This window comes from Gasterosteus aculeatus, chromosome 20, assembly GCF_964276395.1.
Source record: "Gasterosteus aculeatus chromosome 20, fGasAcu3.hap1.1, whole genome shotgun sequence".
Taxonomy (NCBI): Eukaryota; Metazoa; Chordata; class Actinopteri; order Perciformes; family Gasterosteidae; genus Gasterosteus; species Gasterosteus aculeatus.
The window spans coordinates 3,449,226-3,476,047 of record NC_135707.1 but is presented as its reverse complement, the minus strand read 5'-3'; the positions used below and the strand labels follow the sequence as shown (position 1 = coordinate 3,476,047).

The 26,822-nt window shown below is 45.7% G+C and overlaps 1 protein-coding gene and 1 pseudogene across 2 annotated transcripts; one reads left to right on the top strand and one right to left on the bottom strand.

Annotated features, from left to right (window-relative positions):
- The first annotated feature begins 4,407 nt into the window (after positions 1-4,407).
- Positions 4,408-10,370, top strand: LOC120811031 (cortexin-3). Its single transcript, XM_040166113.2, has 2 exons — positions 4,408-4,668; positions 8,445-10,370. The coding sequence occupies exon 2, from the start codon at positions 8,540-8,542 to the stop codon at positions 8,789-8,791; it is 252 nt and encodes an 83-aa protein (XP_040022047.2). The 5' UTR covers positions 4,408-4,668; positions 8,445-8,539; the 3' UTR covers positions 8,792-10,370.
- Positions 10,371-13,962: 3,592 nt separating this feature from the next.
- LOC120810390 (uncharacterized) lies at positions 13,963-25,240 on the bottom strand (annotated as a pseudogene). Its single transcript, XR_013453543.1, has 8 exons — positions 21,638-25,240; positions 19,534-19,764; positions 18,988-19,138; positions 16,247-16,364; positions 15,605-15,771; positions 15,216-15,283; positions 14,647-14,738; positions 13,963-14,391 (listed from the first exon to the last, which is right to left on the bottom strand). The product of XR_013453543.1 is annotated as an uncharacterized LOC120810390 (transcript).
- Positions 25,241-26,822: the final 1,582 nt, after the last annotated feature.

Here is a 26,822-nt window from a genome sequence, read left to right as displayed (position 1 = left end):
CTCGCCTCGGACTCCTGACACTGTCAGCCTGATTCTGTCCATCTTTTAAATATTTTTGATCAAGAAAGATGCTTGACAGCATGCTGTCTTGCCATGAAAAGGATCCATTTGTTATGATGTATTATAACTATTATTTGAAATTTATTTTTGTGGACACAGAAATTTTTCATTGGCATTACAATCAGCAACGTCTCGGAAAAAATGCAAAAGAAAAAGAAGGAAATTGGCGAAGGTGAATCTGCATGGGATACAGATATTTTATTTTGCGCACGTTGTCAGACACGGGGTTGTTTTTTGGGGGCAACGTCGGGCATCTGAGCTGGAGTCCATCAGTGGCGGTGTACTTAATGCATTCCTCCTCTTGATTCACAGCCATCTTGACACCAGCCAGGTACAATTTACACAACAAAAGGACAGCTGAGCCGCTGAGAGGTATCGAGTGGTGACGAGCCGGTTCTTTCAGCCGGCAGCTGCCAAGTCGCTGGCCTCACATCACGCAGCATGTGTTGCCTGCCAAGTTTTTGGCAATGTGTGAGATGGATTTGTATTAAGGTTACAGCAATGTTATCAGTTAGCTGATGCCAACATCGGCCTCGCCGGTAAACCCAGATGTTGGAGCGGCGTTTTTAGCTGCCGGTGTGACCGGGGTAAATATGGCATTTTAGTCAGAAGCTTCGAGCTGTGAAACCCGCAGTGGACCTGATGGACACGTACAGTATGTCTGCTTACGTATTACATCGTCTGCTGTGGTTGCAGCTCTATCCGTGTTCGTATCCGTGTTCATTCCGGTTGAATGTTGCTGCTGATGACTGATGTTTCGTTCGGTCCGAGCGCCGGTCCAGAAATCTCACTTGCTGCAGATGCATTTCTGTTGATTGAAGGTGAGGTTTTTGATATCAGGTCAAAGTGCTAAATAAATGATCTAAACCCTCAATGAAGACAGAAATGCACGTGGCCTTTAAACAATGCGCCAGGCCTTCGGTACGGTTGGATGTTACAGTGCTTCACTGCGTTGAAGCCATGTTACAAAAAGTGGACGAAGCCAACGTGGCTGCTGTTTAAAAGCGTTGGATGTCGCCATACTGGACAACGACCTTCACCATTGGGCTTTTTTTTAACGGTTTTATCATGTAAACAATTTCAAATACAAATCTAAAACTACAAGTCTGAAATCCAGCATCCAAAACCTCCTTTGCATTTTTTTTATTATCAAAAGAGAAATTACCTTGTATGACAGTACATTTTAAAAATAATATTTATACATAGCATGTGATTCTGGAGCAGACAACTGAGTCCACACAGATGAACATGAACTGCCACCTGTGGCCGATCATGTTCCCCCTGCTGGTTTGGGCAGACCATCAGTATTCGCCTCCCTCTCACCCTCTCGCTCTAAGAATTGATGCCCGGTACGAGGAGGCATGACGGCTGACAAGGTCAGATGAAGCCCTTCAGGATTTATATTTTTAATGCAGCACTGACTCGGAGCGCAGAGGAGATGTCTGCCTGAGGAAGGAGTACATTTCCTCAGCTGTCGTCATGACTATCCAGGGAGGGAGAGGGAGGGGGGGGGGGGGGGGCGTTCGTGAGCTGCCTTTGGATCGCCATTGGTCACCATGGAGCCACTCTGATCCGTGGTTGACTAACCAAGTCAAGTGCAGACAACCAGACTTTTTTCTGCCCGTCACTGTCAAATATATCTTTCCCCAAACAGAACGGACCTGAACTCTGGTATTTGACGCATTGTGTTGGAGGGTGATGGTGGTGGTGGTGGTGGTGGTGGGGGGGGGAGCTTGTGTGGGAGCACTGTGGAGATGAGTCTGACCGGGAGGAAAAACAGCATCACATGGGAACTCAACAGGGAGTCAAAAGCTGGCCGGGGGATTGTCGGCACACACACACACACACACACACACACACACAAAGAGACGGTTAGAACGGTGCAACGTGCAAACATTAATCATATTGTTAATGCCTGCTGCGTTATGCTGTCAGTTTAATTTATTGGTTATTATTAAGCGGGTGTCTCTGTGCCGTCAGTGAGGGTTCTGAGACTAAAGGCTCCTTCGCTCTCTGTTAAGGCTTGTTTAAGTCCCATCTGTGCCTCTGCCCTTCACTTTGATGCAAACAGCTGCACGGGCGTCACATCTGCACTACGGTGACTCCTGTTGAATGCAGAAATCACTTCACAATCAGGGATTCCTCCACGTCTGTGAACCTGGTAATTGGATCAGCTGCGTGCTTTTGTGCGTCTGCTCGTCGACATGACGACAGCGTGGCAGCGGCTGTAAGCTTTTGTGCACACAAGATTCAGCAAAAAAAGTTATTTTTGAAAAAAGCACCCAAAAACATGCAGCACAATAAAACTTTTGCTTCCTGTGTTCATGTTTGTTGTTGAGAGGAGGAGCAGATTAGTGCATGAAGCTCGCAGTGTCCTCCAACGCGCCCTCGTGTTACGGCAACCTGCTATTTTTGGTGCAATTGGGTAAAACTGGCTCCTCTGTTTTCATTTTTTCTCTCTGATCTTTGTCTTCTGGAACGTGAGCCGAGGACCGAGAGACTGACACAGCGGCGACGAGAGCCAATCGGCTGCCTCCGCTGTACCAGCCGTCCAATCGGCAACTCCCTCATCCTGGCTTTCATAACCGTGTTGTGCACGGTGTAGTATTTTTATACTGAGGGTGTGAAATACACTTCATGTTCTGCGAAGTCACTGAAATGCAACAATCAGCTCTTGGATTTTCAGAATGTTGTATTAAAGTGATGTAAAGTGTGTCAAAAGCCAATCATGTCCTAAAGTTTGATTTGACTTTTTTGACCTCATTCAGATAGGAACTTTTAAACAGATGTCATGTAGGAAGAAAAGGTTGGATATTCTAGTTGTATGTCAAGTAAAGTGCATATAATTTTGTGTCAAACTCCTTTTTTCTGCCCTTCAAGTAAGAAGATATTAGTCTGAGAACAAGTGACACAAAGTCCTTTTGAAGATGCCACCAAAATGTCCAGACCCCGAAGCTCGTGATTTGGGATCTATTTAACGATTTGGAACTGGTTTCCACTGTACTGTTTCACCTGTACTGTTCACACTCGCAATGTCCACATATATATATATATATATATATGTATATATATATATATATATATATATATATATATATATATATATATATATATATATATATATATATATATATATATATACATGTATACTGACAGGTCAGTTTAAGCAGGAATTCCACCCAGAATCAAGCTGCCCACTAAGGACCAAACACATATAATACATTTATGTTTCGTACAATTAACTATCAAATTCGTAAAACAGCTTTTAAATAATACAATTAAGGGATTCTGTTTAAAATGTCCTATTTCCTGTAGATAGTGGTGTCAATCTTTCCATCAAACCACACACTCACCCACAATTAAAAGCAATATCTGGGTGCATGGATAAAAAGTTCAAGACATCCGGATACTTGTCAGTGATGCATTCCACTGTCTTAAATAAAATGAATCAATATGTCTTTGTCTGCAGTCCTCACTGGCCTCCACCAAGTGGCGACCCTGCAAAGCGTTTGACTGAGGATATTATGTAACCTGAGATTCTCCTCCCTCCCCACGAACTGCTCTGCACAGTCACTCTCTGACCTCCTCGCCTCCTCCCGGACCTCTCAGGGGATTTGCATCTGTCAGAATGAGACGGAAAAGAATCTGAGGCTGAAACATAAAAAAATAAACACACGGGAGTGTTTACTGCATGCTGGAGATGTTCACCTTCAGCATAAAGGCTGCTCTCCTCCAGAGCTGGTGGTCCAATATGCAGCAACGTCTGTGTTGATGCACTGGCTGTGCACATCTTACCTGCATATACTTTGTTATAAAGTCTCTTTTATACATGTTTTAGATTGTATTATGATAATGTGTCTTCATCATCAAATTACATCATTGAAATAAGAGCATCATTTAATATCAGTATGGTCTCTCTGTGCATATTTAATTACTTATGGATATTCATGGTTATAAATACACACACACATTTATTCATTTATATTTTATATATTCATACATACATATACTTGTATGTATGCATATATACATATATGTATTTATATATACATATGTATGTATGTGTATATGTAAATATGAAGATTTTCTTTCAATTACTTTGATTGAGCCACAACCCCAAATTTAACACATTCATTTAAAAACATTTTAAACAATTTTATCAAATTTCATTGTTTACATCATAAATTATATCACTATAAATGTGCATTAAACGACATTAAAGCCGGCAGGGCCACACCTTTCCCCTTTAACCACTCGCCAGCACACACAGTCGCCTTCCTGGAGGATTGCCATGGCAACAGGTTGTCAGTAGCGACGGGGTACCCACTACATCCGCTCTGCCTGCGTGTGTCTGCGGGGATGCGCGGCGCGTCAGGACCAGGAGGCACAAACCAGCGCAGCAGCGGAGGGAGAAGAGTCCGCCAACACGGAGAACAACCCGCCGAGGGGGAGCTGCTGGTCCGCACGTTCTGAAGTGAGGAGCCGGGAGAGCAGCCGCTGTTGTGAATTCCGAGTCTGAAGACAGCATCGTCGGATCTACCAGGATGGAGAGCCACCGCTGACGGAGACTCCCCGAGTCCCCCCCTCCCCACCCCCTCACACCAACAGGTTAGTGTTTACAGACTCGGGCACTTGCATCCATCCGGGTGATTCAGCTGGGAGCAATTTTCATTTTCCTCCCCCCCTGAAACATGTTCATGTCATGGTTTGATTTTTCATACATACATTTTTGTTGCGTTGAAGGCGTGGAAGGTCCCCGACAGACGCACAGGGGCCGTTTTTGATGCAGCCACGTGTGCAGATGGGGGGTTCCGGCTCTCTTTAGACAATGATGTGCCCCCAGTTATGCCAGTATACACCGGACAGAAAACGAGCAGGTGGATTTAAATGGCGGCTCCTTATTTTGCGTTGAATTGTTGTGGAGCTTTTTTTTGTGTCGTGCGTTGAGGCTGCGGGTGCGTCCACCTTTTACTCACACATCATGAGCACTCACGCTCCACTCTGTTGCATTTTCACATTTATTGCATGCACGTCTTTGCTTTTTTCAGATTCAGTACATTTGTAAAGCCCTTTTTCCTCTTTTGTCGGCAGTTATCGTTTCAATCATAGCATGAATATTTGCATGTAATGCTCGTAATTACATGCTTCATTTACAATTTTCCAATTCTCGCGGTGTCACTGTGTTTGTTATCAAAAGATGTGCATGTGTTGGTTTGTTTGGTTGCAAACACAAACAGTACGTGCAGTGAAATATAACACAATGAAACAAATGCAATATATCGTCATATCATTTGCACATATATTTCCCTCTTTTTTGATAATGAATTATTGTATTAAATATTTGTACCATGTCAGGTTCAAAAAGACTGTTCAACTGTTGCCTCGGCCGTCACTTAATAATGCCGGACATTTTGTGTTGAGAAGTGATTGACGCCGTGCTGGAAAATGAAGTCCCATAATCCCCCTCAACCATTTCATTTCACCTGCTCTGATGCATTTTGAATTCTCCATTAGTCATAGTCATCTCACACACACACACACACACACACAGAGGCCTGCAGCAGGTAAAATCAACTTTTCAACATAATCTGCTTCATTTCCAAATGTCTGTGTCTGTGTCACACTCACTCAGTTGATTTTGACTCTCAGTGCCGGATAATGTTTCATCTCGTCTCCTCGCCGATGCACCTTGTTGCACATTATGCAGGTCACTTTCTGAAAAATCACATCCCGTGTGTGTGCATATTTCTGCCATCTGAAGGGTATTTTCAAGGCTCCGGGAGTGATTTTTTTTTTTTTTTCCTTCTACAAAATGTAGCAGCTGATGATCAAAGCGGACGGATAACATGACCTTCTTGAAACGGCGGAGATCTCATTTTGAAAAGTGAGATCTCCTCTGAAACTTGCTGAGGCATTAAAAGCTTATACTGAGCATATCTCTGCGTGAGACTGTCGAGGAAAAGCTCTTAACTCCTGAGCACTTAGTGCGTTTGAAGCTGTGGTGGACGCTTTGAAGAACGTTGTGTAACCTGTTGGCAGACGAGCAGATTCCTCTCCGGCACTAAGTGCCGATGCTCAAACGCCGCCGTGTCTCTGGTTGACAACAAGACGAGGTTGTGATGTGACATGATGGTGGGGGGGGGGTGACACACAAAGATAAACCGTCCCTTTTTGTTAACATTTCTCACAAAGAGGGCAACGAATCGCAGCTGTGAAATATCATTTCTGTAGTCATTTTAAGTGTGATGGATCACAGGATGCCGATCGGCGAGGCAGGACTGAAGGCTGCTCTCGTTGTCTCTCTCCTGAGAGTGGCCTACGGAGACGGATCCTCTGACCGTCGTGACCCCCTCCCTCCCCCCGCCCTCCCACCTCCCTCCCCCTCAAGCTATTGTCAGTCTCTCTGACGGATCTCAGCGTGACCGAAGCACGAGATCTGAAAAAAATAGAGTCTGGGTTATGCAAACATTTCTCCGAGGCGACTCATAACCTGCTAAAGATGTGATTGGTCTGATTGGTGAAACCAATTAAGCAAAGCCCCCCCCCCCCCCCCCCCTCCATATCTGCTGTCTTCCGTTTCATCCACACTTCCCTTTGTGCCGCTCTCCATGTCCAGCTTGCTCTCTGAGCTCCGTTCAGCCGAGTGAACTCTCTTCCATCTGCTCTCCTCCAGTCTGGCCTCAATTAAGTGGCTTAACCCCCCCAACACACACACACACACCTTAGAGGCCTTCTGGGAGCTGGAGTGTTTGCATTGGTGGCCATTTTGTGCCGTGGGGGAAGTATTTAGTGTACTTACAGCGGTTATTTGCATGCACATCATACTGCGAAGGACATTTGACTTCGTGGTTCGATAAGTGTTTCCCCAAAGTCACACAAAGCGAAATCAGATCAGACGCGTGAAGTTTCTCAGGATAGGAACCTCACGCTATAAATTATTCAGACGTTCCTCTCATCTTAATAATGTAATTTGTATTCTTGTAAATTTTCTGGATTATTACCTCCGCCGCGCCGTTGGTTTGCTGTTTGTCAGCAGGATGCTGGAAACATGGCGGCAGCGAGTCACGAGGCGGCTGCTTATGGGAACGCCGTTGGCGGAGGTCTGCGCTCTCCGAGACCCTTTCTGCTTTACGGGGGTTTGGAACCCGCTTGGAAACGCTCTGCGTTGTTTGAATTTGACTCCATCACTAGCGGAGATGCAACTGTAGATGTTCCATATGGTTGTTTCACATATCCGACGTCGGTTGGTAAACGAATGGTAGAATTTCCCTTCAAGCTAACCAGCGCAACTTTTAACATAAGGGTAATTTAAAAAAAAAGAATTGATGATAGTGCTCCTGTGCTGTAAGGGAAAATTAGACAAATTGTAAAAGTAATTTGCAGAAATCCCTTCGCTCAGCAGGAAAAAAGACACGAGCGGATCCGCTGCCTGCTGGCTCTCTTTGGATAGATGAATTTAACTCCAGACCAGCCCACGGTTCTCTCAATATCTCTTGTACTGGGCCTCTTTTTTGCCAGAACAAATGATCCACGCAGAAAGCTGCAAGCTGTTACTCCTTTTCAAAATGAGCCATGAGAGAACGTTGTCTAATGCTGAGGAGAAATCCAAGGCAGCTGAAGCTGACTAACAAGTCTAACCTGAGCACCCGTAGGCTCCGTGTTCAGTTGGGTCTCGAGGTGAATATTTTCCCTTTTTTAATTGTCAACAAATCTCTTTTTTTTTTTAAATGTAGATTTGAGCTTTTCTCAAACCCATCTGACTTTTAACCTCTCAGCTTGACGCCGCTGCCTCCTGCTGAAGAGCCCTGCTTCTTTTTTAAAGGCTGAGGATTAATACTCTTTTTATGGCATCCAGGGTGAAAGTGTGGCAATTTCTGGATAACAAGCTTTATGAGACAGGACAGAGTATGTGTCCCTTCGGATGCTCACTAAGTAATTGTCTCAGAAGAAATTTATTGTTGATTCTGTGTTTTTAACGGGGTTGGTTGAAATTAGACAGATGAAGCTTTTTGACACTATGAGACTGATCCTGTCAGCCTCGACATCAGGAGAAAAAACCACCAACATCAAGTTGAAACGTTTGTCAGATGTCAGATTGGTTGCATGGGAATAAAATGAACTGTAGATCGGCTTGGATGTATCATAATAGCAGGCTGTCGTTTCAATGTGCCAGTTCAAACCCCCCCCCCAGGACAAAGGAGTCCCCGAGCCTTCTGCTCACAGAGCAGGATTTCTGCCAGCAGGACAGAAAGCCTTTATAGACGGAGGACTTTGTTGTTTTCCTGCAATAACACAGACTTCTTGTATTTGTTTGCTGTTTCATCCGTCAAACCAAAGAGGACGCGACCTCCAGAATAATCCAGTTTCTTTGGATTCTCCCGCAGGTTCCCGCCGAGCCTTCTCTTCGCCCCCCCCCCCCCCCCCCCCGGAAAAAAATCTCAAGCAACCGACGGGAGAGCTGGAGCCAAGACGGTCAAGCATGGACGTGCCCAGGATGGCCGAGGGCCTCTTCAGCAGCACGCTGTCCTCGTCGGGCGGCGGCCATCACGTCCCGTCCTACCTGACGCTGGAGCAGAAGGCGGCCTTCGTCTTCGTGCTGCTGCTCTTCATCTTCCTGGCGCTGCTCATAGTACGCTGCTTCCGCATCCTGCTGGACCCCTACCGCAGCATGCCCTCGTCCAACTGGACAGACCACACCGAGAAGGACACGTTCGACTACCGCATCGTCTGAGGGGGACACCCCCCCCCGATCCGTTGCCAAATTAGACATAGATAAGTGTAAAAGACTTTTAGATTTTCCCGCTCAAACAACACCCGTCCGCTGATGTGCCGAGAGTTTCAGCAGCTCCTCCCTGACAAATCTGAAAAATTCTCAAATGTAAACAAGGCAACCGGAACTAAACTATGAAAATTCCTAACCAAAACCTCAGTCCATGCGGTGCACAAGAGCTGGTCCCCCCCCCCCCCATCAGTTCTCCCGTGGACTACCTCGTTCCTCCTTCGTCCCACGTGCCGAAGACTCGCTGTCTTCTCACATCTCACACAGGGTCGAATATCTTTTTGAGGTCAAAGCAAATTGGATACTAACAGTGTTTACATCTTGTCATGTTTACGTGCTTAGATTTTTATTGATAATGTAGACAATCAGTGTTAACAAAAAGGGAGTTTTGAGGATAGTGGAGGACGTTGAGGTATTACGTCTTCAGCGTATTTTATCTTCATTTTGGGGACGAAGGCAAGGGGTCCAAAAGACCCCGTGCGACTGGTGTGATTTGATGCCTTATGAAGGATATTCCGTGGTGGTTGGAACCTTCTAGAGCGTTGGATGAGAAGGTTTTTAGTGTCCTCAAGCAGATCAAATAGTTCTCCCTTTAATGTGTACGGTTTGGATGGATAAGTGCCAGCAGAGAGGAACGCCAAGAGTTCTGAATGCGCGATTAAAAAAAAAAAAAAAAAAAAGTGTTCTTTCAGTCCTGCAGGGCCCTTCGGTGTCCACGTCCTTTCGATGTCAGCAACCAAAAGAGGTGTTGAAGAAGAGAACAACGTTTACTGTGCTGTACCGTGTGCCTAATTTGAAGAGAAAAAAAAAAAAAAAAAAAAGTCTACATTGATGTTTTAGGAAAAAGAAGGACAAGGGGTTGAAATGTTTGTCTTTATATGTGTTTTTTCTTTGCATAGCGCCCATGTGAAGACACTCAAACAGCATTTTACTGCCTGCAGCTGGTGCATTGACAGTTGGTGCACCAGATCCGCAGAACGTTGGTGATGAAGGTGCGCTTTCACGTCAAACCCTTTACGAAAACGGATATTGTGGCTCTTTCGTTGGGCAAATTTTTCAACTGTGCGCCTTATAGTGTAGATTGTTTACAGTATCGTCGGTATGGCGGAGACGCTGGAAATCAGCCGGCCGCTGATGCGATGTCTTTGCACTGAGATGTCATGAATAAAAGAGAAAAAGAAGAAAAACTGTTAACGTGCTCTCTCGTTCTGGCCGGGACAGGAAGTGAACTCTGCCGTCCCCGACGTGTGATGTTCTTGTGATCTGCTGTGGCCTTTTCCTACCTATCGCAGATGTTGCGATGTTGTGCAGAGGTGATGTGCCCCCCCCCTTCCCTTCCCCCCGCATGTATTTCTCGCAGACTCTCCCTTCCGTGCATGATAAGTGGTGCAGTGCTTGAATCCCGATGTTGTAGCTGTGGGTCAGTTGCTCAAGAAACTATTTTCCTGTCTGTACTGGAGACTTTTTGTTTCAATCTGTTTTCTGCCACCGTTTCTTTTTTTTTTTAATAAAAAATGATCAGAGAGCAAAACCTCCATTTTAATGCGTTTTCATTTCATTAGGAGTCGCTCACCAGGCGGTCAGAGGGGGGCAAACAAACAACGGAGGGGGGAAAAGAAATTCATTCTTCCAATCCCAACCTGCCCTTTTCAAGGCAGCGGTATGTGCCGGAGGCCCACCGCACCCCCCCCCCCCCCCCCCCCCCCCTACCCCCCACCCACATTATCAGCGACTGGCATGGGAGCCGGCAGGTGTCTCGATTGGTTTTCTGTGAACGCACACATTTTGTCTGGCTACACACACACACACACACACACACACACACACACACTGGTCTCCAGGTCCAAGCAGCTCTTTGAGCCAGAAGCCTCCAGGACGCCATGCAGAATGACAATCCTCCCTCATCATCATCATCATCATCATCTGCTGCCCCCCCCCCCGCAAGAAAAGCTGCATCATTTATCACACTGAAGCAACACAAGGACAGATCGACTCCTGAATTTCTGTTTTGTGTTATTCCACAATTCTGCTGATATCACACATCCACAGGCTTCATTTCCTTCTTTTCTTAAGGGGGGGGGGGGGGGGGGGGGCAGCAGATCAGAATTTTAAATGCTAGCTGATCCCTCAGACGAGAAATGCAGTCTCAGCTCTTTAAGATTCATTATGTAAGAGACAACCAGCGTCTTCAGTGAAGCCTTTTTAAAGTGAAGGTGGGGTTGCAGATGCTTCCTCGGCTGAAATGTGAACGCACAACTAAGCGTGCATTTGTTTGTCTGCCGGTGCAACAAACAGGCATCTGCTGGGATGAAGAAAAAAAGCTTGTGAGGATAAAGAAATATCCATATCCATAATTTAAGTACCTGCTGTCAAGAAAAAATCTTCTAATTCAAAAAAAACTTTTAGCACGCGTGTAGACGATCTCATTATTTTGAGCCAAACGGAAACAAATAAATAAATAATTGTCTTTTTCTGAGATCTCGTTAGCTCACGCCAAACAAAGACTGTAATCCAATCCGAACGCGGCCTCACAGATCAAGTGGAAGCAACGGCAGTAAACATGACCCACTATGGATCGATAGCACAGTCTCGCTATGCAACATGACTCACATTCAAGAAAGCCTCTGATAATTGAATAATTTTTACCCTCCGCTGTGCCCGCTGAGAAGCTTTGTGCGCTGAATTTATTCCCTTTCCCAAGCGTCGCGTTTCACTACTCGGCCTCCGGTTAATTTAATGCTGCGTGAGCAGGCTGGAAGGGGCCGTTCCCCTGCGAATGTGAATAGCCGAAGAGGACATAAGGAAGGGGGCTACCGATATTGTGTAATTGATTTTGCAGCGTTTTTTCCTCATTCTCAAGAGCCATTAAGGTTCGTAGTCTGTCGCCCATTTCAATGAATAGTGTGAAGCTTCAGGCAACGCTGGCGCCAAAGAAAAGTTGATTGCCAGATGTAAGTGCTTCAGGTAGTCACGGTCTACCTTTGCTTTGTGGATCCGCCATCTGATCACAGTTTGAGTATCCTCGACCTGCAACAGAACCCCGATTTTAGGCAATCCCAAGATGCAGAGCGCACAGTTTTGAGACGGGCGACGCGTCAGCAGGTCAACAGTTTCAGGCGTAAGCGCGCACGAGTTCCAGCCCACAAGAACCCAAACCCCGTGTTTGCAGACGTGCACCTGCATGCGTGGAGGAAAGCAGTCGACGTGTAGACGGGGAGTCTAAACTCTATCAAGGCTGCCAACACTAAGAATAAGAACAAAAGCATAGACTAGATGTATTGATTGACCCGATTTGGGCCGAAGACGTGCTGCACACATTACGATCAAAATACCGCTGGCTGACGTTGTCCTGAGAACGTCACGCACGTCTGAAGCTGTGGGAGTGAGGGGTTCGTCCAGCACCGCAGGTCCATAAATCTCAGTCCATCCCACTCATGTCCACTCGTGGGGGTGTTGAAGTCTACAGCATCACAGCAGCCAGCGAGATCGATCCTCTGAGGACCATGAATGTCAAAACAACATTTCGTGGCAGCCCGTCTTGTATATTTCAGTGGTGGACGGACAGCTAAACAGCTTTACAGGTTTAAGTGCAGTATATTCTAATATACTATAATATTTTTAAAGGTCTCCAATGTAAAAAAAAAGCAAGGAAGATAAAACCACAAATCAGGCTCGACTGTGTTCGAAAAAGGGGGATTGTAAAGATTCCAGTTACACTATGTGGCGGCTCTGAGCCTCGGGCGGCCGACAGATGAAGCGCTGTCGCTCCGGGCTTCACCTCGGGGGGGGGCCGCAGGGCCCATCCAGCCCCCCTTACCCCCCAACCCCCCTTCCCTCCGCCGGGGGATCTCAGGCTGCGTCAGTGCCTTCAAAGCCCTGAAAGGAAACCTGGACACGAAGCACTTTGAGGGCAAAAGAAAACGGACTCGAGTCGTGATAAACTGCGGGCGAGCCTGTGTGAGACGGATAAAGCTCGCGTCTCCTCACGGCTTCTCGCCTGGAACGCACAACCTGCCACAATCTGCCTCCACAGCCCCCAAAACGTACATCAGAGGAAGACAGCCGTGCAGGAACTCGCAATCAAGAAGCAGATCGAGTCTCGAGTTCGGGTTCTAAGACGGCTGCTGAGTGGTACGTCACGTTGTTCCTCACGACGGGCGGCTGTTGGCCACTGGGAGCTGCCCAGTAGGTCGACAGTCATTACTGGTGACCATCGGAGAGCAGCTGGAGGGTAAATGCTTCTACTGGCTGCTGTGTAGAAACAAAATGGAACCTTTGCATAAATGATCATGCAGATAGTAAGTATCCATCAAGATACAAGAGAGCACTTTTTTAAAGACTATTTATTTCACTTCCGAAACGAGGTCCACGAGATCACGCAGCAAAATTGAATGAGAACCAACGTACACATTTTTTTCTGCACATACATACAAAAGTGCACTTTCTTTTGAACATTTACTCAAAATTTTTATTGGCTAAAAAAACCAAAGTGGCTTGGCTAAATTAGTTCTACTCGATGATGTCACTGCTGCTCCCAGAAGACATTCCTGAGAACTTGAACAAATAATTGACATAATAATCATCTCCTTTTTTGTTTCCCCCTCTAGATATGTGTAGTTCTAACTCATATTAAACCCATACGCTTAGACAGTAAAATGACTGAGTCGATGATTCTGCCCTGAAGGTCTCGAGCCTGATTCCCAGAATTGATAAAGCGTGTCCCCGTCAACTGCCGTCCATTCTGTGTGAGCGTCCCTTGTGGCCAGCAGAGCTCCTATCTGCTCACTGCAGGTCACCCTGAATAAGAGAGCATGAAGTGCTCTTACTGCGATCCTTCATCATTATCTCTGACTGTGCACCTCAACTCAGGCAGCGACACATCACAGCCTGATGTCCCATCATTCAAAATGATGCAAATGAAGAATAACTCAAACCAGCAACGTGTAAGATCTGCCAGTATCTGGATGGGAATATTCCAAACATAAAGTAACATTAGCAGCGTTGACGTCGTGACGGAGTCGTCCACCGTCTTGCAGAGATATTTTCGGGAATTAGGCATCTAACAAAGTGGCAGACGCAAGATGAGGAATCGTATTTCTCCTCCGCGGCCCCAGAGGACGGCGTCACTTAGCGGTTAGCCGTAGCATCTCGTACTCAGCCGGTGCGTTGTGTGCGACCTCGTGGGCCTTTAACTCCCAACAAGAGTCCTCTCTGCGTTTGTGGCACATAAAAACATGAGACATATTCATTAAATCCATCAAAGAGATGATGACGTAATACAACACAGCAAGTGTCCGCGCCCCTCCTCTTCCTCCTCCTCCTCCTCCTCCTCCTCCTCCTCCTCTTCCACGGGAAGACGTGTGTGTTTCCTCCGCTGCGTCGACCTCCACATCCAGCCCGCGCTCACTCACAGGAAGTTCACAGTCGACCTCCTCCTCCACCTTTGTGTCTTCCCCCTTCATCATCTCCATCATCATCTCCTCCTCCTCCTACTTCACCGTTGCGCCGGCGTTTGAGGTGTCCGTGGTCGCGGCATCGCATCGCATTTCCTTCTGGAAATAAAAACATTAGCAGGTAAAGCCTTCAATGGAATGACAATTTCCAAAGTTGAAAGCGTTAAAATTTGCTTTATAGATGGGAAATGCTCGCATGTTTAACACAAACGTGATATAAACATAAAACATTTGACAACCGCGTCGTCAGATACGTGGGACCTTTCAGCTGAACTGATCCGTACAAAGTTACACTGTATATGAGTCATGTGATACTACGACAAGGTTTACACGGCTCAAGACCTCCTGGCTTACCTTGTCTTTTCGGCCAATGTGATTGGCTGCGGGGTCTGATTTCCTCTTGCGTGTGTGGGCGTGGCCTGCTGAGGCTCCTCAATGACCACCCACTGCAACCGCAGAACCGGGTCGTTCCAGAAAACGTCGTATGAACGGTTTCATATTTTCATATTTTTCCAGACATTTCAACTTGATCCTTTATCAAATCTTTCTGTTGTACCGTCAATCTTTAATGTGGCAAAACCCACCTTCCTCTTGTTAAAATAAATAATTTAGAGGCACGGTTTTGATTTTTTAAAGTGGATTTGTGTGTGAGGTTCTTGTCCACAGCCAGTGTAGTACAATAGATGTTGCTCGGCATGCCAGCAGCACGGTAGCAAAGCAGTGTACCGCTGGACAGCTGCTGCAGCAAAATGTTTAAATGTACTTATTTTAGCCACCTAATAAAAGACCCACCGAATTAAAATCCATCCGTTTAAATGAAAGTCAAGCAGTTATATCCACATATGCTAAAAACTCTGCACACAGCGGCTTAGTAAAGCCAGGGAACTATTCTAAACACTGTGTCCCCTGCCCACTTAAACTACTGTTGCTGCTTCTGTTTCTGTTTCCATGAACCGGGGGCCGTGCCGGACCGGACCCCCATCTCCGGTTGCTAATCAACAGAAGGGCAGATAAGCACCTCAGACAACTCCACCTACAGAACCACCTAAGCATCCTCTGAGCTGGACTTTAAGTTGCTTCTGTTTCCCTGTGGAGCCCCGGCTTGTGTATCGAGAGTTTATTTCTGGCTGGTCAATACTCCACTAGTCCTTCCAGATGCCCGAAGGGTCTCAAGACGCTGGTTTTGATCTTGTTTACTTACTTACTTGTATTTTAACTGCAATGTCCACTTAAGGTGGCCTGAGCTTGTCCAGCAGTTGTTGTCGTGTTCTCTTTTCTTGTTGTTCTGGAGCAGCGTGTTGCCCACACTCACTCTGTTGCCCCTGCAGGGTGAAGAAGAGCTGCTGGCCCCCGGGGCCTCCGGCTGCAGGTTGCCGTGTCGGTCCGTCACTATGGTGATGACCCTCTGGCCGCCGTTGCCCACCACGCGCTGGACGGTGGTTTCCCCCGACTCGGCAGCCGTGGCGTCCTCTGACTTGCCTGCGGACGCCGGGAGACGTGCACCGTTAGGTAACAATCCAACAATATCATCAAATCATGCCGCGCTAGAAATGAACTGAGGTGAGAATGTTACACACCTCTGTGGACGGTTAACACAATTATTAAATCAACCCTTTTGTTACTGAGAAACTGATGTTTGGTGTTTTATTCTCACAGGAATAAAAGAAAGGTGTGTGGATGAAATAAAATGAGTCATTGGTGATACACCAATCCCTTTTTACTATTGTTATTATAATTATTATTTACCTAATAAAACCCAAATTGTTGTTCTAAAACCATTGTTCTTTCTATTCTAGATGTTCAGGTCCAGTCAGATATGTTTGCAGGTCTCCAGAGACAACACATTAAGTCTCCTGAGCTTTCTTTTTTCCCCACCTGCACACATTTAAATGTCCCATTCCTTCCACCTGCTGTTTATTCACACATTTCTGTGCTTTAGATTCTGCAACGCGACTGGTGGATGATCGCGTACCTGCGCCGGTGACCAGCTCCGAGCGGCTGAGCAGCCCACCAGCACCGTTGATGACGTCGTGGGACTCTGGCACGGTGTTCGCCTGGCTCTGCATGCCGCCCTGCACACACACACACACACACACACATCCATTGAATTATGCACAAAATGCCAGAAACAAAAATACAATTAGCATTTTTGTTTGGTGCTCCCCGCCACCAGGAGACACAAAGGGCGGCGGTGAGGTACATCAGCCAGGCGGCAGCGAGGAGGCAGCGAGCTCGTTAGCTTGCTAAGTTGTTGATCCCAGCATGCTTTCATGTGACACTGGTTACAGAAAATCAGACAAACGCAGTATTGTGTCTTTGGATTTAACCCAATGAACAATTAACGCAGAGTGAACTGTAGCTCCTGTCAAGATTAAATAGTTGTGTTATTTTGACCCACTCCCTGAGCTTCAACTGGTCTAATTTCGTGAATTTGTTGGCTTTTCTCGTCAATTCACATCATATGGACAAGATAAAGAGAGCGTATAGTTCCCTTCGCCTTGCATGCGGTTTTGAGGTAGAGTGGTATTTAATCCAATTTACAATCTCCTATTGCATTTTAGATCGATGAGTAATCCAATCAGATTATAGCGGGCACGAGATGGAATGAGACATCGAAACACTTTGATGTGTAAAACAGGATCCTTGCGATGGATTACAAGATAAGAAAGTGAATAGCGTCCGTGTTATGAAACCGAAAGCGACGCTTTTAGTCACACGTCAAGAGTCTCAGACAAAAACTGGTGTGTGTGGGGGGTCAAACGCTGCTCAGCAGGTGAATCTGATCATCTAATCCTCTTCTTTCTGAGCACAGGAAATTATATATATATATATATAGTCGCTTTTATTCAAAGCAAGTTACATTCACATTATTATCCCATGGCTATTTTGCCCAGGGAGCAATCAAGGGTTAGGCCTCTTGCTCAGGGGCACTTCGACTAGGGACACGGGGCAGTCAGGCTCGAACCGTCAACCTTGTGGTTCCCGGCGCACACTCGCTACTACCCCTGCGCCACGACGACCCCACATATACGTCAGTCCAACGGTGTGAACGTGAATCCATCTGAGGTTGACCTTTTATCCCCACGACTTGATAAGAAAGAGCCACAATGTTGTTGTTTCTTGGATGGCTCACAAACCCTTTTGTTGCCTTCACGTCTGTCTCAACCTTAAACGTCTACTAGCTTCAATTTCCCTCTTGTCGGCAATGTGGCTTCATTTCATCAGAGCGCAGCAGTAAGTCAGCAGCAAAATGTATTTTATCCACCAGACGAAATCATCCATCTCTCTGTGCTCCCCGCGGCCCCCACAGGACTCCTTTGACAACGGCCGTCCTCTCGCCGCGCAGAAGCAGCTTGCTTGTGTCATTGTGTGTATTTGGTGGATCGCCAGTTGTGGAAGGAGAGAATCTCCCGCTTTCTGCGAGGTACCATTAATCTGGTGGCTTTGAGGAGAGTATAAATAACAACTTCAAGGGCTGTTTGACTGCACGGGCGAGGAAAATATTCTCAAAAAAGCGCTCAGCAGAAGCGATATTGATTTTTTTTTTTTTCCCCCTTCTGCCCTTGTCCACGGCGGCCCATCGCTTCGCTCCCGTGCCGGTGCTCCTGCCGGCTTTCTTCAATCCGTGGCCGTGCCGACCGCCATCGACCGCCTGTGGATAAAAACCTCGTCCGGCGGCACTTCAATGACATCCACGCTATGGCTTATCGTTTCAGAGAGCACACGCGTATCGCGGTGCCCTCCGAGTGATTCAACCCCCTTTCCGAGCGCCGGCCCCCCACGGGGAGCGTTTGGCCGTCATGGCTGAGGTGGGTGTTTGTGCTGCATAAACAGGTGTCACTGGCCTTCCGCTTTCGCCGGAGGCCCTGCTATCCGCATCCCGGGCCTGTCCACGGAGAGGAGTGATCCGACGCTAACTAGAACCTCCCACGCGGCGCCCGGGAGGCCCACACTCACCCCTGTTACATAAGGCCTGGGTAGGACAGCGTGCCGACCTTTAATGGTCTCATGCTTCAGGCTTGGGACCAGTGTGGACTCTCTGTGTGAAATGGTGCCTCAGTGCGAGCGTTACGGTGAGAACGTCGTCTGCATCGCCTCTGAAACCATAGCAACGGGGCGAGAGTCCTGCTGGAGCAGCCGGACTTAAAAAACATCAAACGTATTTTTTGAAAGCACACGGGCACCGTGCACGTCTCACACTTTGTCCTTTTTTTATTTCCGTCTTTCAGTTAATCTCCTCGACTCCCCCATTTCTCTTCTCCTCGCTCCTCGCTTCCTTTCTGCCTCCCCTTCTTCCACTAATCTCTGTCCATCGTTCTTCCTCGCTTCCCCGCCTTGCATCCATCTGTCTTACCCGCTTTCATCTATCTGTCCGTCCCCCCCCCCCCCCCCCCACCGAATGTCTGTTCTGTTTCTTTACAACCTCGCAGCAAAGCGTTCAGCCTTCCTCCTGCTGTCTCCGTGGCCTGTCCTCATGACTACTCATTGCCCCCTCATCTTTTTCTCTCCACTCTCTTCCTCCCCCAGCTCCCATCCTCCTCGCGTCTCTTTTCACCTTCTATTCTCTCATCCTCCATTTGCGTTTGTCTTCGTCCATCCTCGCGTCTCTCTGTCTGACTGACTCCTGACATGTCCGAGCGTCTCCCTCCCAGTGTGTCTCCGTCCCTTCCCGTCCCCACTCCTCTCGTCATCCACCTGTGGCAGCATCATCAGCTCAGTGTTGCTGGTATCCATGGCGACGTCGACGGGCCTCTTGTCGAAACTTGCTGTGGCAGTGGCCGTCCGCGGCCTCCCGGTGCAGCGGCGTCATCTTCAGCGCGTCTTTGGCGTTAACGTTGGCGCCGCTCTGCGTGGACAGGCGGCACCCCCCGGTGGCGAGACAGGGAACCAGCCGCGAAGGAGCCGGGTGACACAAGGGGGAAGAGGTGAGAGAAGATGGCAGCAGTGCAGCGTGCGTATCATCTAACAACGTTGAAAAAAGTCACAAATGCCTCTTGTATCAGAGAATTTAAAAATGTTTTATTGCTTTTTTGGTTCATGTGTATAAAATAGGATGCATGTTAAACTGGATATGGAGGGCAGGGCGGTCACGTTTAAATACTCTTTTAAATGCTTTATGAATACTGAGCAATTTAACATAATAATAATTATATATATATATACATAAAAAATTCAATCAAAACAGAATATTGTTGTAACTTTGAGGGGCCGCCGGGGGTCACAGCCGCCGCGTTTCCCCACCTGCACTAACAGGTCCACGATGGTGGAGTGACCCTCCGAGGCGGCCATGTGAAGAGGGGTCTTGTCCACTTTGGACGCTGATGGGAGTGGTGGCCCTGCTGGGCGACGAGCCCAGCTGGAGGACAGGGAGGGGAGAGGGTGAGAGATGGAGAGAGAGAGAGGACGGCATGGCAAGGAGAGTGTTTTACCATCTTCATCCAGGCCGAGTTCACTAAACATGAAGCGTTTGTTCTACACCAAACAATCCTACAACCGCGAATACCCACGCCGTGTTTAATGGAAGCTCCATCGGGCTCATGAAGTTAATCTGGATTCTCTGACTCCACAGCCTGATCTCCAAAACCTGTTCGTAAAAATGTATACGAAAATCTTGAAGATACAAATTCGTAGTGATACATACGAAATAAATACGGATTGCAACTGATGACGTCACCCTATTCAAAGTGAACGGGGACCTGCAGCCCGTAAACACACTTCGTGGAGTCCAACCATGTAAAATAAACGTGTTATGACTGCATTTTTACTGCATTCAATGTTAACTTGTAAGAATAGAATACTAACCCTAACCCCCTCAAAAAATCCAACATGTTATTCACTCAAGGGGCGTGGTTAACCCCCGCCAGTTCCTATGTATTGTTACGAATTTGTATGTTCAAGATTTTCGTACACGTTTTTACGAACAGGTTTTGGAGATCACGTTGGACTCCAACAGCACCTCGTGTGACGCGTGCCGGTGCTCATCGAGGATTTAGCAAACAGAACGGTTGGAATAAATGCAGCAAAGGGCCAGAGGTGTCGGCGTGTGGCCCTTGTTGGCTGTTCAAAGTTAACTTACACAATGCAACTACAGACCGGTGGGTCTGACGACCCCCCCCAGAGCCACATTATTATTCTACCCGCGCTCCTCCAAACTGTGGATCCTGCGGGAGTTTTTCTCTGTAATTACCGGATGCAGGAGTTTGTCAAATGCTCGAAAGTGTCGCCCGTGAGCGTCACGCGCCGCGGCACGCGACAGCTAACCCACACGAGCGTTGACACGCCGAGGTAATAGGAATTCAAATCACCATCCATTATATTCACAGTCAGCTTCACTTAGAAGGGAGACATACACGGTGCATTTCATTAACGGTCGGTCGTGAGTTCCTACATATACAGATGATGTCGGACGTAGTAAATATCCAATAAATGAAGTGAAAGGTGATACAGTGTGACGGGGGATGGACTGAACTCACTGAACTTTAAAGTTAATCAATTTTGAGACCCGTCAATCTGTAAGCTGTTCTTGTACGGTATTGATACAGGTGACATTAAGAGGACATTCAAAAAAGGTCAATCTTTGCCTGGGAGCGGTAAATGATACATTATAAGTTATATATTGATGTGATCAGAAGAGTCAGAGGAAGAAATCTGCATTATTTATTTTAAAACCATGTCTTTTCCAGTGAATAAGAACAAAAAAAAACCACAATTTTATTCATTTGCAGACAAATTGAATAAATGATACAGACTTTGAATGTCCCGCGCTTGTAGAAAACACTCATGTTTTAAAGAGATTTAACAAAAAAATTATCAACTGCTGTGTGTTTGGGTAAAATATGGATTCATTCATTAATAGATGAGTCCATTGAAAGAAAACACAATGGACAAACACTTTGAGAATCGATTAATTATGAAGCGCTTATCTCATTTTTTTTATTACTGAGGATTTGCTTCTTTTCTTTGTAAAATGAATATCTTTCGGGTTTGACACTTGAATGTGAATCCTCTTGGTATTTAATTCACATCTCGCAGACCAGACGATGAACTAGATCGGTCGACCAAATAATCTGCGCTTGTTTTTGACCCTTGAGGTAAAGATGAATATCTATGTGGCACTGCGTTTCATATGGTCAGTTTGTTGAGCTGCACACTTGTGACACAGTAAAGGAGTATTGCAAATAACCTCGTTGGCCTTCTTTGATGGGAGAGAAAGTACATTAGCAGGCACAGGACTGAGTGTCCGACTATAGATTTTGCTCACTTTATGTTTCTTTTCCTTTTTTGCTGTCTTTTGAACTCAATGCGACGCCTCAGCATTACTGTCAAACCGTCATTAAGAGCCGACGGTTTCTGTTTCCCTGCAGTGGTTCACACTCGTGTCGTCATGGATTAGCCCAATGATTATTCCATAATTAACGCGCCAGTCCGTAGTGAACGGAGCCCCGTTGGCCATCAGGGCTTTGACATCGTCATCCCGTCCCCATCGCACCGCCTCCAGCAGCTGGTAACCCGAGATACACCAGAGACATCTGCCGACAGGACGGAGGAACGCAGCGCTGAGAGTCACACGGGGAACATGAGCACAGGCTCAACTGGGTGACTGCATTGTTGTTTGTGTGGAATGTAATAATATCCAGAATACACGGTATTTCAAAAATGGTGTGTCTTGTTTAGGCAATGTGTTGCATGTCAGACGCTCGTGATCATCACGCATGTTCCAGTGTCTTCATCCATTTTGAAGAGGAAAAATACCCCAAGATTGTGCTTTTTTAACATTTCTTCAAACATGACAATTTTCTACTTCTGTTTCTATATTTGTGTAAATGGTAATTCTCTTTGTTTGTGACTGTTGGTTGGACAAAAAAAAAGATAAATAACGTATTATGCACAAAAAGAAATTCTGTAGCTATATGCTATGTGTTGGCTGGTTACGGTAGAGGCCTTTTGTTAGAGGATACAGGTGAACTTAAAAACTGATAAGATCCTTCGACGACAACTTGTGAGCTGATAAATGAATGAAAAAGGATGAATTTTCCTTCCAAAACACAGCAGAGCAGAATTATGAAGCAGCACATATTGGATTACTAATTTGAGTAAATTGGTCCCACCTTCCTAATCACTGTTATTACTCTTCATGTGTGAGTAATTACAGTGGTGAGCCAGCTTTAATGAGGGGAATAAGAAGAAGAAATGACCAGAGGTGTCAAAAGTTTTCACATTCATTACTCAATAGAAGTACATATACTAGGGTTTAAAAAGACTCCTGTAGAAGTTTGTAGAAGTACCAACTCAAGATTTTTACTTAAGTAAACGTATAAAAGTACTGGTTTCAAAACTACCTAAAGTATAAAAGTAATGTAAGAAATTCCATTAAGGACAAACTCTTAATGCGTAACCTCGCTCACACAACACGTCAGTCCATTACAATGTGATCAGAAGGCGCCTGCAGATCACGTGACCTGCCGTTGGGATGATGGAAACATGGCGACATTCAGAGACACGACACCAAAACAACACGTGTATCTAACTTATACAGATAAAACCACAACACATTTTCCAGTGACACGAGTCACACACACGTTGTTCTCATCGATTAGGTAGACTGCAGTGTCTCCCCCAGGTTCACTACGTCATGGGGGGCGCGCCCCTTTTTATAATGATGGGAAACACTGAACTGGCAGCGGTCGGTTATCAAAACATTGGCCAAATAACCCGTATGTTCAGGCTTCATGAGCAAATACAGAATCCCTTTGTGTTCATTTGCAAAGCCGCATTAAGACACACGTCACTTTATTTAATACGCTGCTTGCAAGTCGCTGTGTTGTGCCAGACTCTCAATAAAACATTTAGGGCAAACCCACGGTCACGAAGATACTCATCAAACGTTACATGGACTCTGCGTGAGGAAGAGGAGGAGGAAGAGGAGGAGGCTCCATGTCGATAAATACCAACTTTCCACCGACCACTTTTCCCACCCGGTGTCGCTCCGATCTGCCGGCGCATCGCGGAGAAAACCAATCGGGTGTCTGGATGCTAAATGTTTAAACTTCTCATCCAAACACGTTCACTCTGTCCGCATAGCGCCATTTATCTGGAGAAGCCGGAAGTAACGAGACTGTTTTTAAAATGTAAGGAGTAGAAAGTACAGATATTTGTGTGAAAATGTAAGGAGTAGAGTAAAAAGTCGTCTGAAAAATAAACACTCCAGTAAAGTTACTACTTAAGTACAGTAACGAAGTATTTGTACTTCGTTAGTTGACACCTCTGCCTAAAATACTTTGAGATTTGGGGCCAGCACTTTCCCGCCCTACGCTGCGCCTCGTCAGAGTCTCGCGACGCGCCCATTTAGCGCCATGACAACGGCGAGCAGTGTCCCTCCGACGGGACCAGACCCTGACATTCTCTCCTCAAACAGCCGTTTGACGGAATAACTTTCGCGGAGAAACTCGAGGTGAAAGAGCTGGACCGGGATCAGCCGGACCTCACGATCAGACAACGGACCGGTGTGAAAGGGAAGCCGAGGCTTCTGTAGAGACTTCTACGCCGGGAGGTTAAGCTAGCTGGTTAGCTATGTGCTAACCGCGCCGGTCCGCATGACGTCACCGTGCTAAAGTTTACATCGCTGCCCAGCTGCGACGCACACAGGACCGCGGTGAGGACACACAACCAGGACGTGGATGAAAACAGGCACATTTTAACCAAAATAGTTCATTGTGTGAAGTTTTGTGGGTCTTTCCTCAACACACTGATCGGGTGTTTCCCCAACAAACTAGGTTCATATGCATCTAAATATATACGTATATATACACATGTTCTTATTTTATATAAATATATTTATACTATAAGATAATATAATATATTTATATAGGATATTTATAGTAGTCATGGTAGTTATCATATTCTGAATATTGTTTTATAAGTTATATTTATATATTCATTGATGTACTGACTTGTTTGAATAAGATAAGATGTCTTTATTATGTTAAACAGTTTATTTAACTGCAAAGTAATGATGTGATACCCTTTTTTGCATTGAATCATACAGGGATGTTTACTGAAACTGATTGGCTGGCAAAAAGAAAACCCACCAGCCGCCACTGATACACATAAATATACGTAAGTATATGTATGAAGAAGGCCGTCGAGGCACCGGAGGGGGGTGTGGTAACTGACGGTCGCTGGAGGGAGGCCTTGTTCTGGGTGCAAACTGGACAAGCGGCCACAAACCCCTCCGTGTCCCTCTCAAGTGATGGCCACCAGAAGCGCTGCCTGAAGAAGCAGACCATCCGCCTGACCTCTGGCCGACATCGGATTTAAGGGGCATGTATCAAGGGCATCCTTTTTTAAATTGGTATAACCTATTTAATAAAGAATAGTTGATAGCTTAAGTAATTAAGTAAAGTAAGTAAAGTCATTTAAGAACCTTTTAGGCTGTCTTGTGGCTGGCGTTTTTTTTAACACTATATAGATATTAGGCTGTAAAGCCATTGTATTATTGTTTGATTAAACATTAGTGTTTTTGAATCGCTCTTAGTCTCGACTCTCCCCTGAGACCTGTTGTCCATCGCACAAGGTGCTTGTGCCACAGACAACACAGATCACAGGATCACTGAGCCACTCAAACTCCTCCACCACGTTAAGGTGGCGATTCGCGGAGGAGATTTTTTTTTTTTATGTGGGAAACCCATAGATGGAGGGAAAACCCACAGTTGAAGATTTTTTTTTTTTTAAATTGGGGGAAAAATAAATAAATAAAAATAAATTTAAATAAAAAAATAAAATAAAATATAACTTTTTAAAATGAAAAAAAAATAAAATGAAATATAACTTTTTAAAATAAAAAATAAAATAAAATATAACTTTTTAAAATAAAAATATATATATAACTTTTTAAAATAAAAAATAAAATATAACTTTTTTAAATAACAAATAATAAAATAAATAAAATAAAATATAACTTTTTTAAACAACAAATAATAAAATAAATAAAATAAAATATAAATTTTTAAAATAACAAATAATAAAATAAATAAAATAAAATATAACTTTTTTAAATAACAAATAATAAAATAAATAAAATAAAATATAACTTTTTGGCATTTGAGGACCCAACTCCTCATTCAATCTGTAATCATGAAAATGGGTATATTTTATTCCCAGTGCTCCAGTAAGTGTTCTTTTCCAACTTCATTGACTGGAAAGTAGCGGAGCACAGCGCCTGAGGAATGTTACGCCCCAGTCTAGGGGTGCCTAAGGTGCAACATGAATAGGCCCCAATCTTCCCCGTCTCCCAAATAGCCACACACACTTTAAGTTTGTATAGGGGGTATTTATTGAAAAAAAGCTCTAGGTTGAGAAAAACCCAGTATGTTGAGGCAAAGACAAACCACGGCTTCGCCGTTGCCCATCCCCAATATAACAAACAAACCAAAAAACGAACCTAGCTAGAAAATAAGACGCTGACCTACCAAAACAAAGGAGAAAAATAATGACATCAGTCTTACCTACCTAACTACTTTAAAACAGGAGAAAACCAACTCAAAAGAAAAACAGAATACTTATTCAGCTTCACGGTATGCTACAAGTGGCTGGTTGGAAGAGGAGGAGGACGAGGGTTGTGCTCTGCTGCTGTTCTCCCCTGCTCTGGTCTGCTCTGCCTCGGAGGCCATCTTGGCTTCCATTATATGCCGGCTGCAGCCAATCACAGGACGGGTGGGAGACCGTCCACCAATCCGCGCCTGGTGGTGGCACATCCCTGTTTGAATAAAGAAACCAGAAAGACACCAAAAGAAACCCACAAACACTACACAGATGACCCCAGTCATAACACCCCCACACCCAAGAAGTAAACCTTCCCCTAAAAGGTTTACTTCCTATAAAGCTGAGCACCTGGATAAGGCGTCTGCGATTACGTTCTCCGTACCCTTTTTGTGGCAGATCTGCAGGTTAAAATCCTGCAGAAGGAGAGACCAGCGCATCAGCCGCTGGTTAGAGTTTTGCATGTGAGCCAGAAATACCAATGGGTTATGATCTGTGAATACCGAGACAGGCTGTGAACTAGACCCAAGGTAAACTTCGAAATATTGTAAGGCTAACAATAGCGAAAGAGCTTCCTTCTCAATGGTACTGTAATTAAGCTGGTGCTTATTAAACTTTTTTGAGAAGTAAGACACGGGGTGATCAATGGACTGACTGTCCTCCTGCAAGAGGACAGCCCCTGCGCCACACGCACTGGCGTCAACCTCTAACTTAAAGGGTCGCGTAAAACAGGGCGCCGCGAGAACTGGTGCATTGCACAGTAATGCCTTGGCCGACTCGAAGGCAGCTTGACAGGCGGGGGACCAAATAAACGATTTTAAAGGACTCACAAGTCCTGTGAGAGGAGCAACAACGTCCGAAAAGTTTCGACAAAAACCCCGATAATACCCACACATTCCAAGAAAACGGCGCAACGCTTTCTTGGACGGGGGGACCGGGAAATCAATAATCGCCTGCAATTTTTCAGCCAAAGGACGCACCTGCCCCTGACC

Excerpts from the sequence above, each read along its gene's own strand:
- LOC120811031 (XM_040166113.2), top strand. The coding sequence starts at position 8,540 with ATGGACGTGCCCAGGATGGCCGAGGGCCTCTTCAGCAGCACGCTGTCC.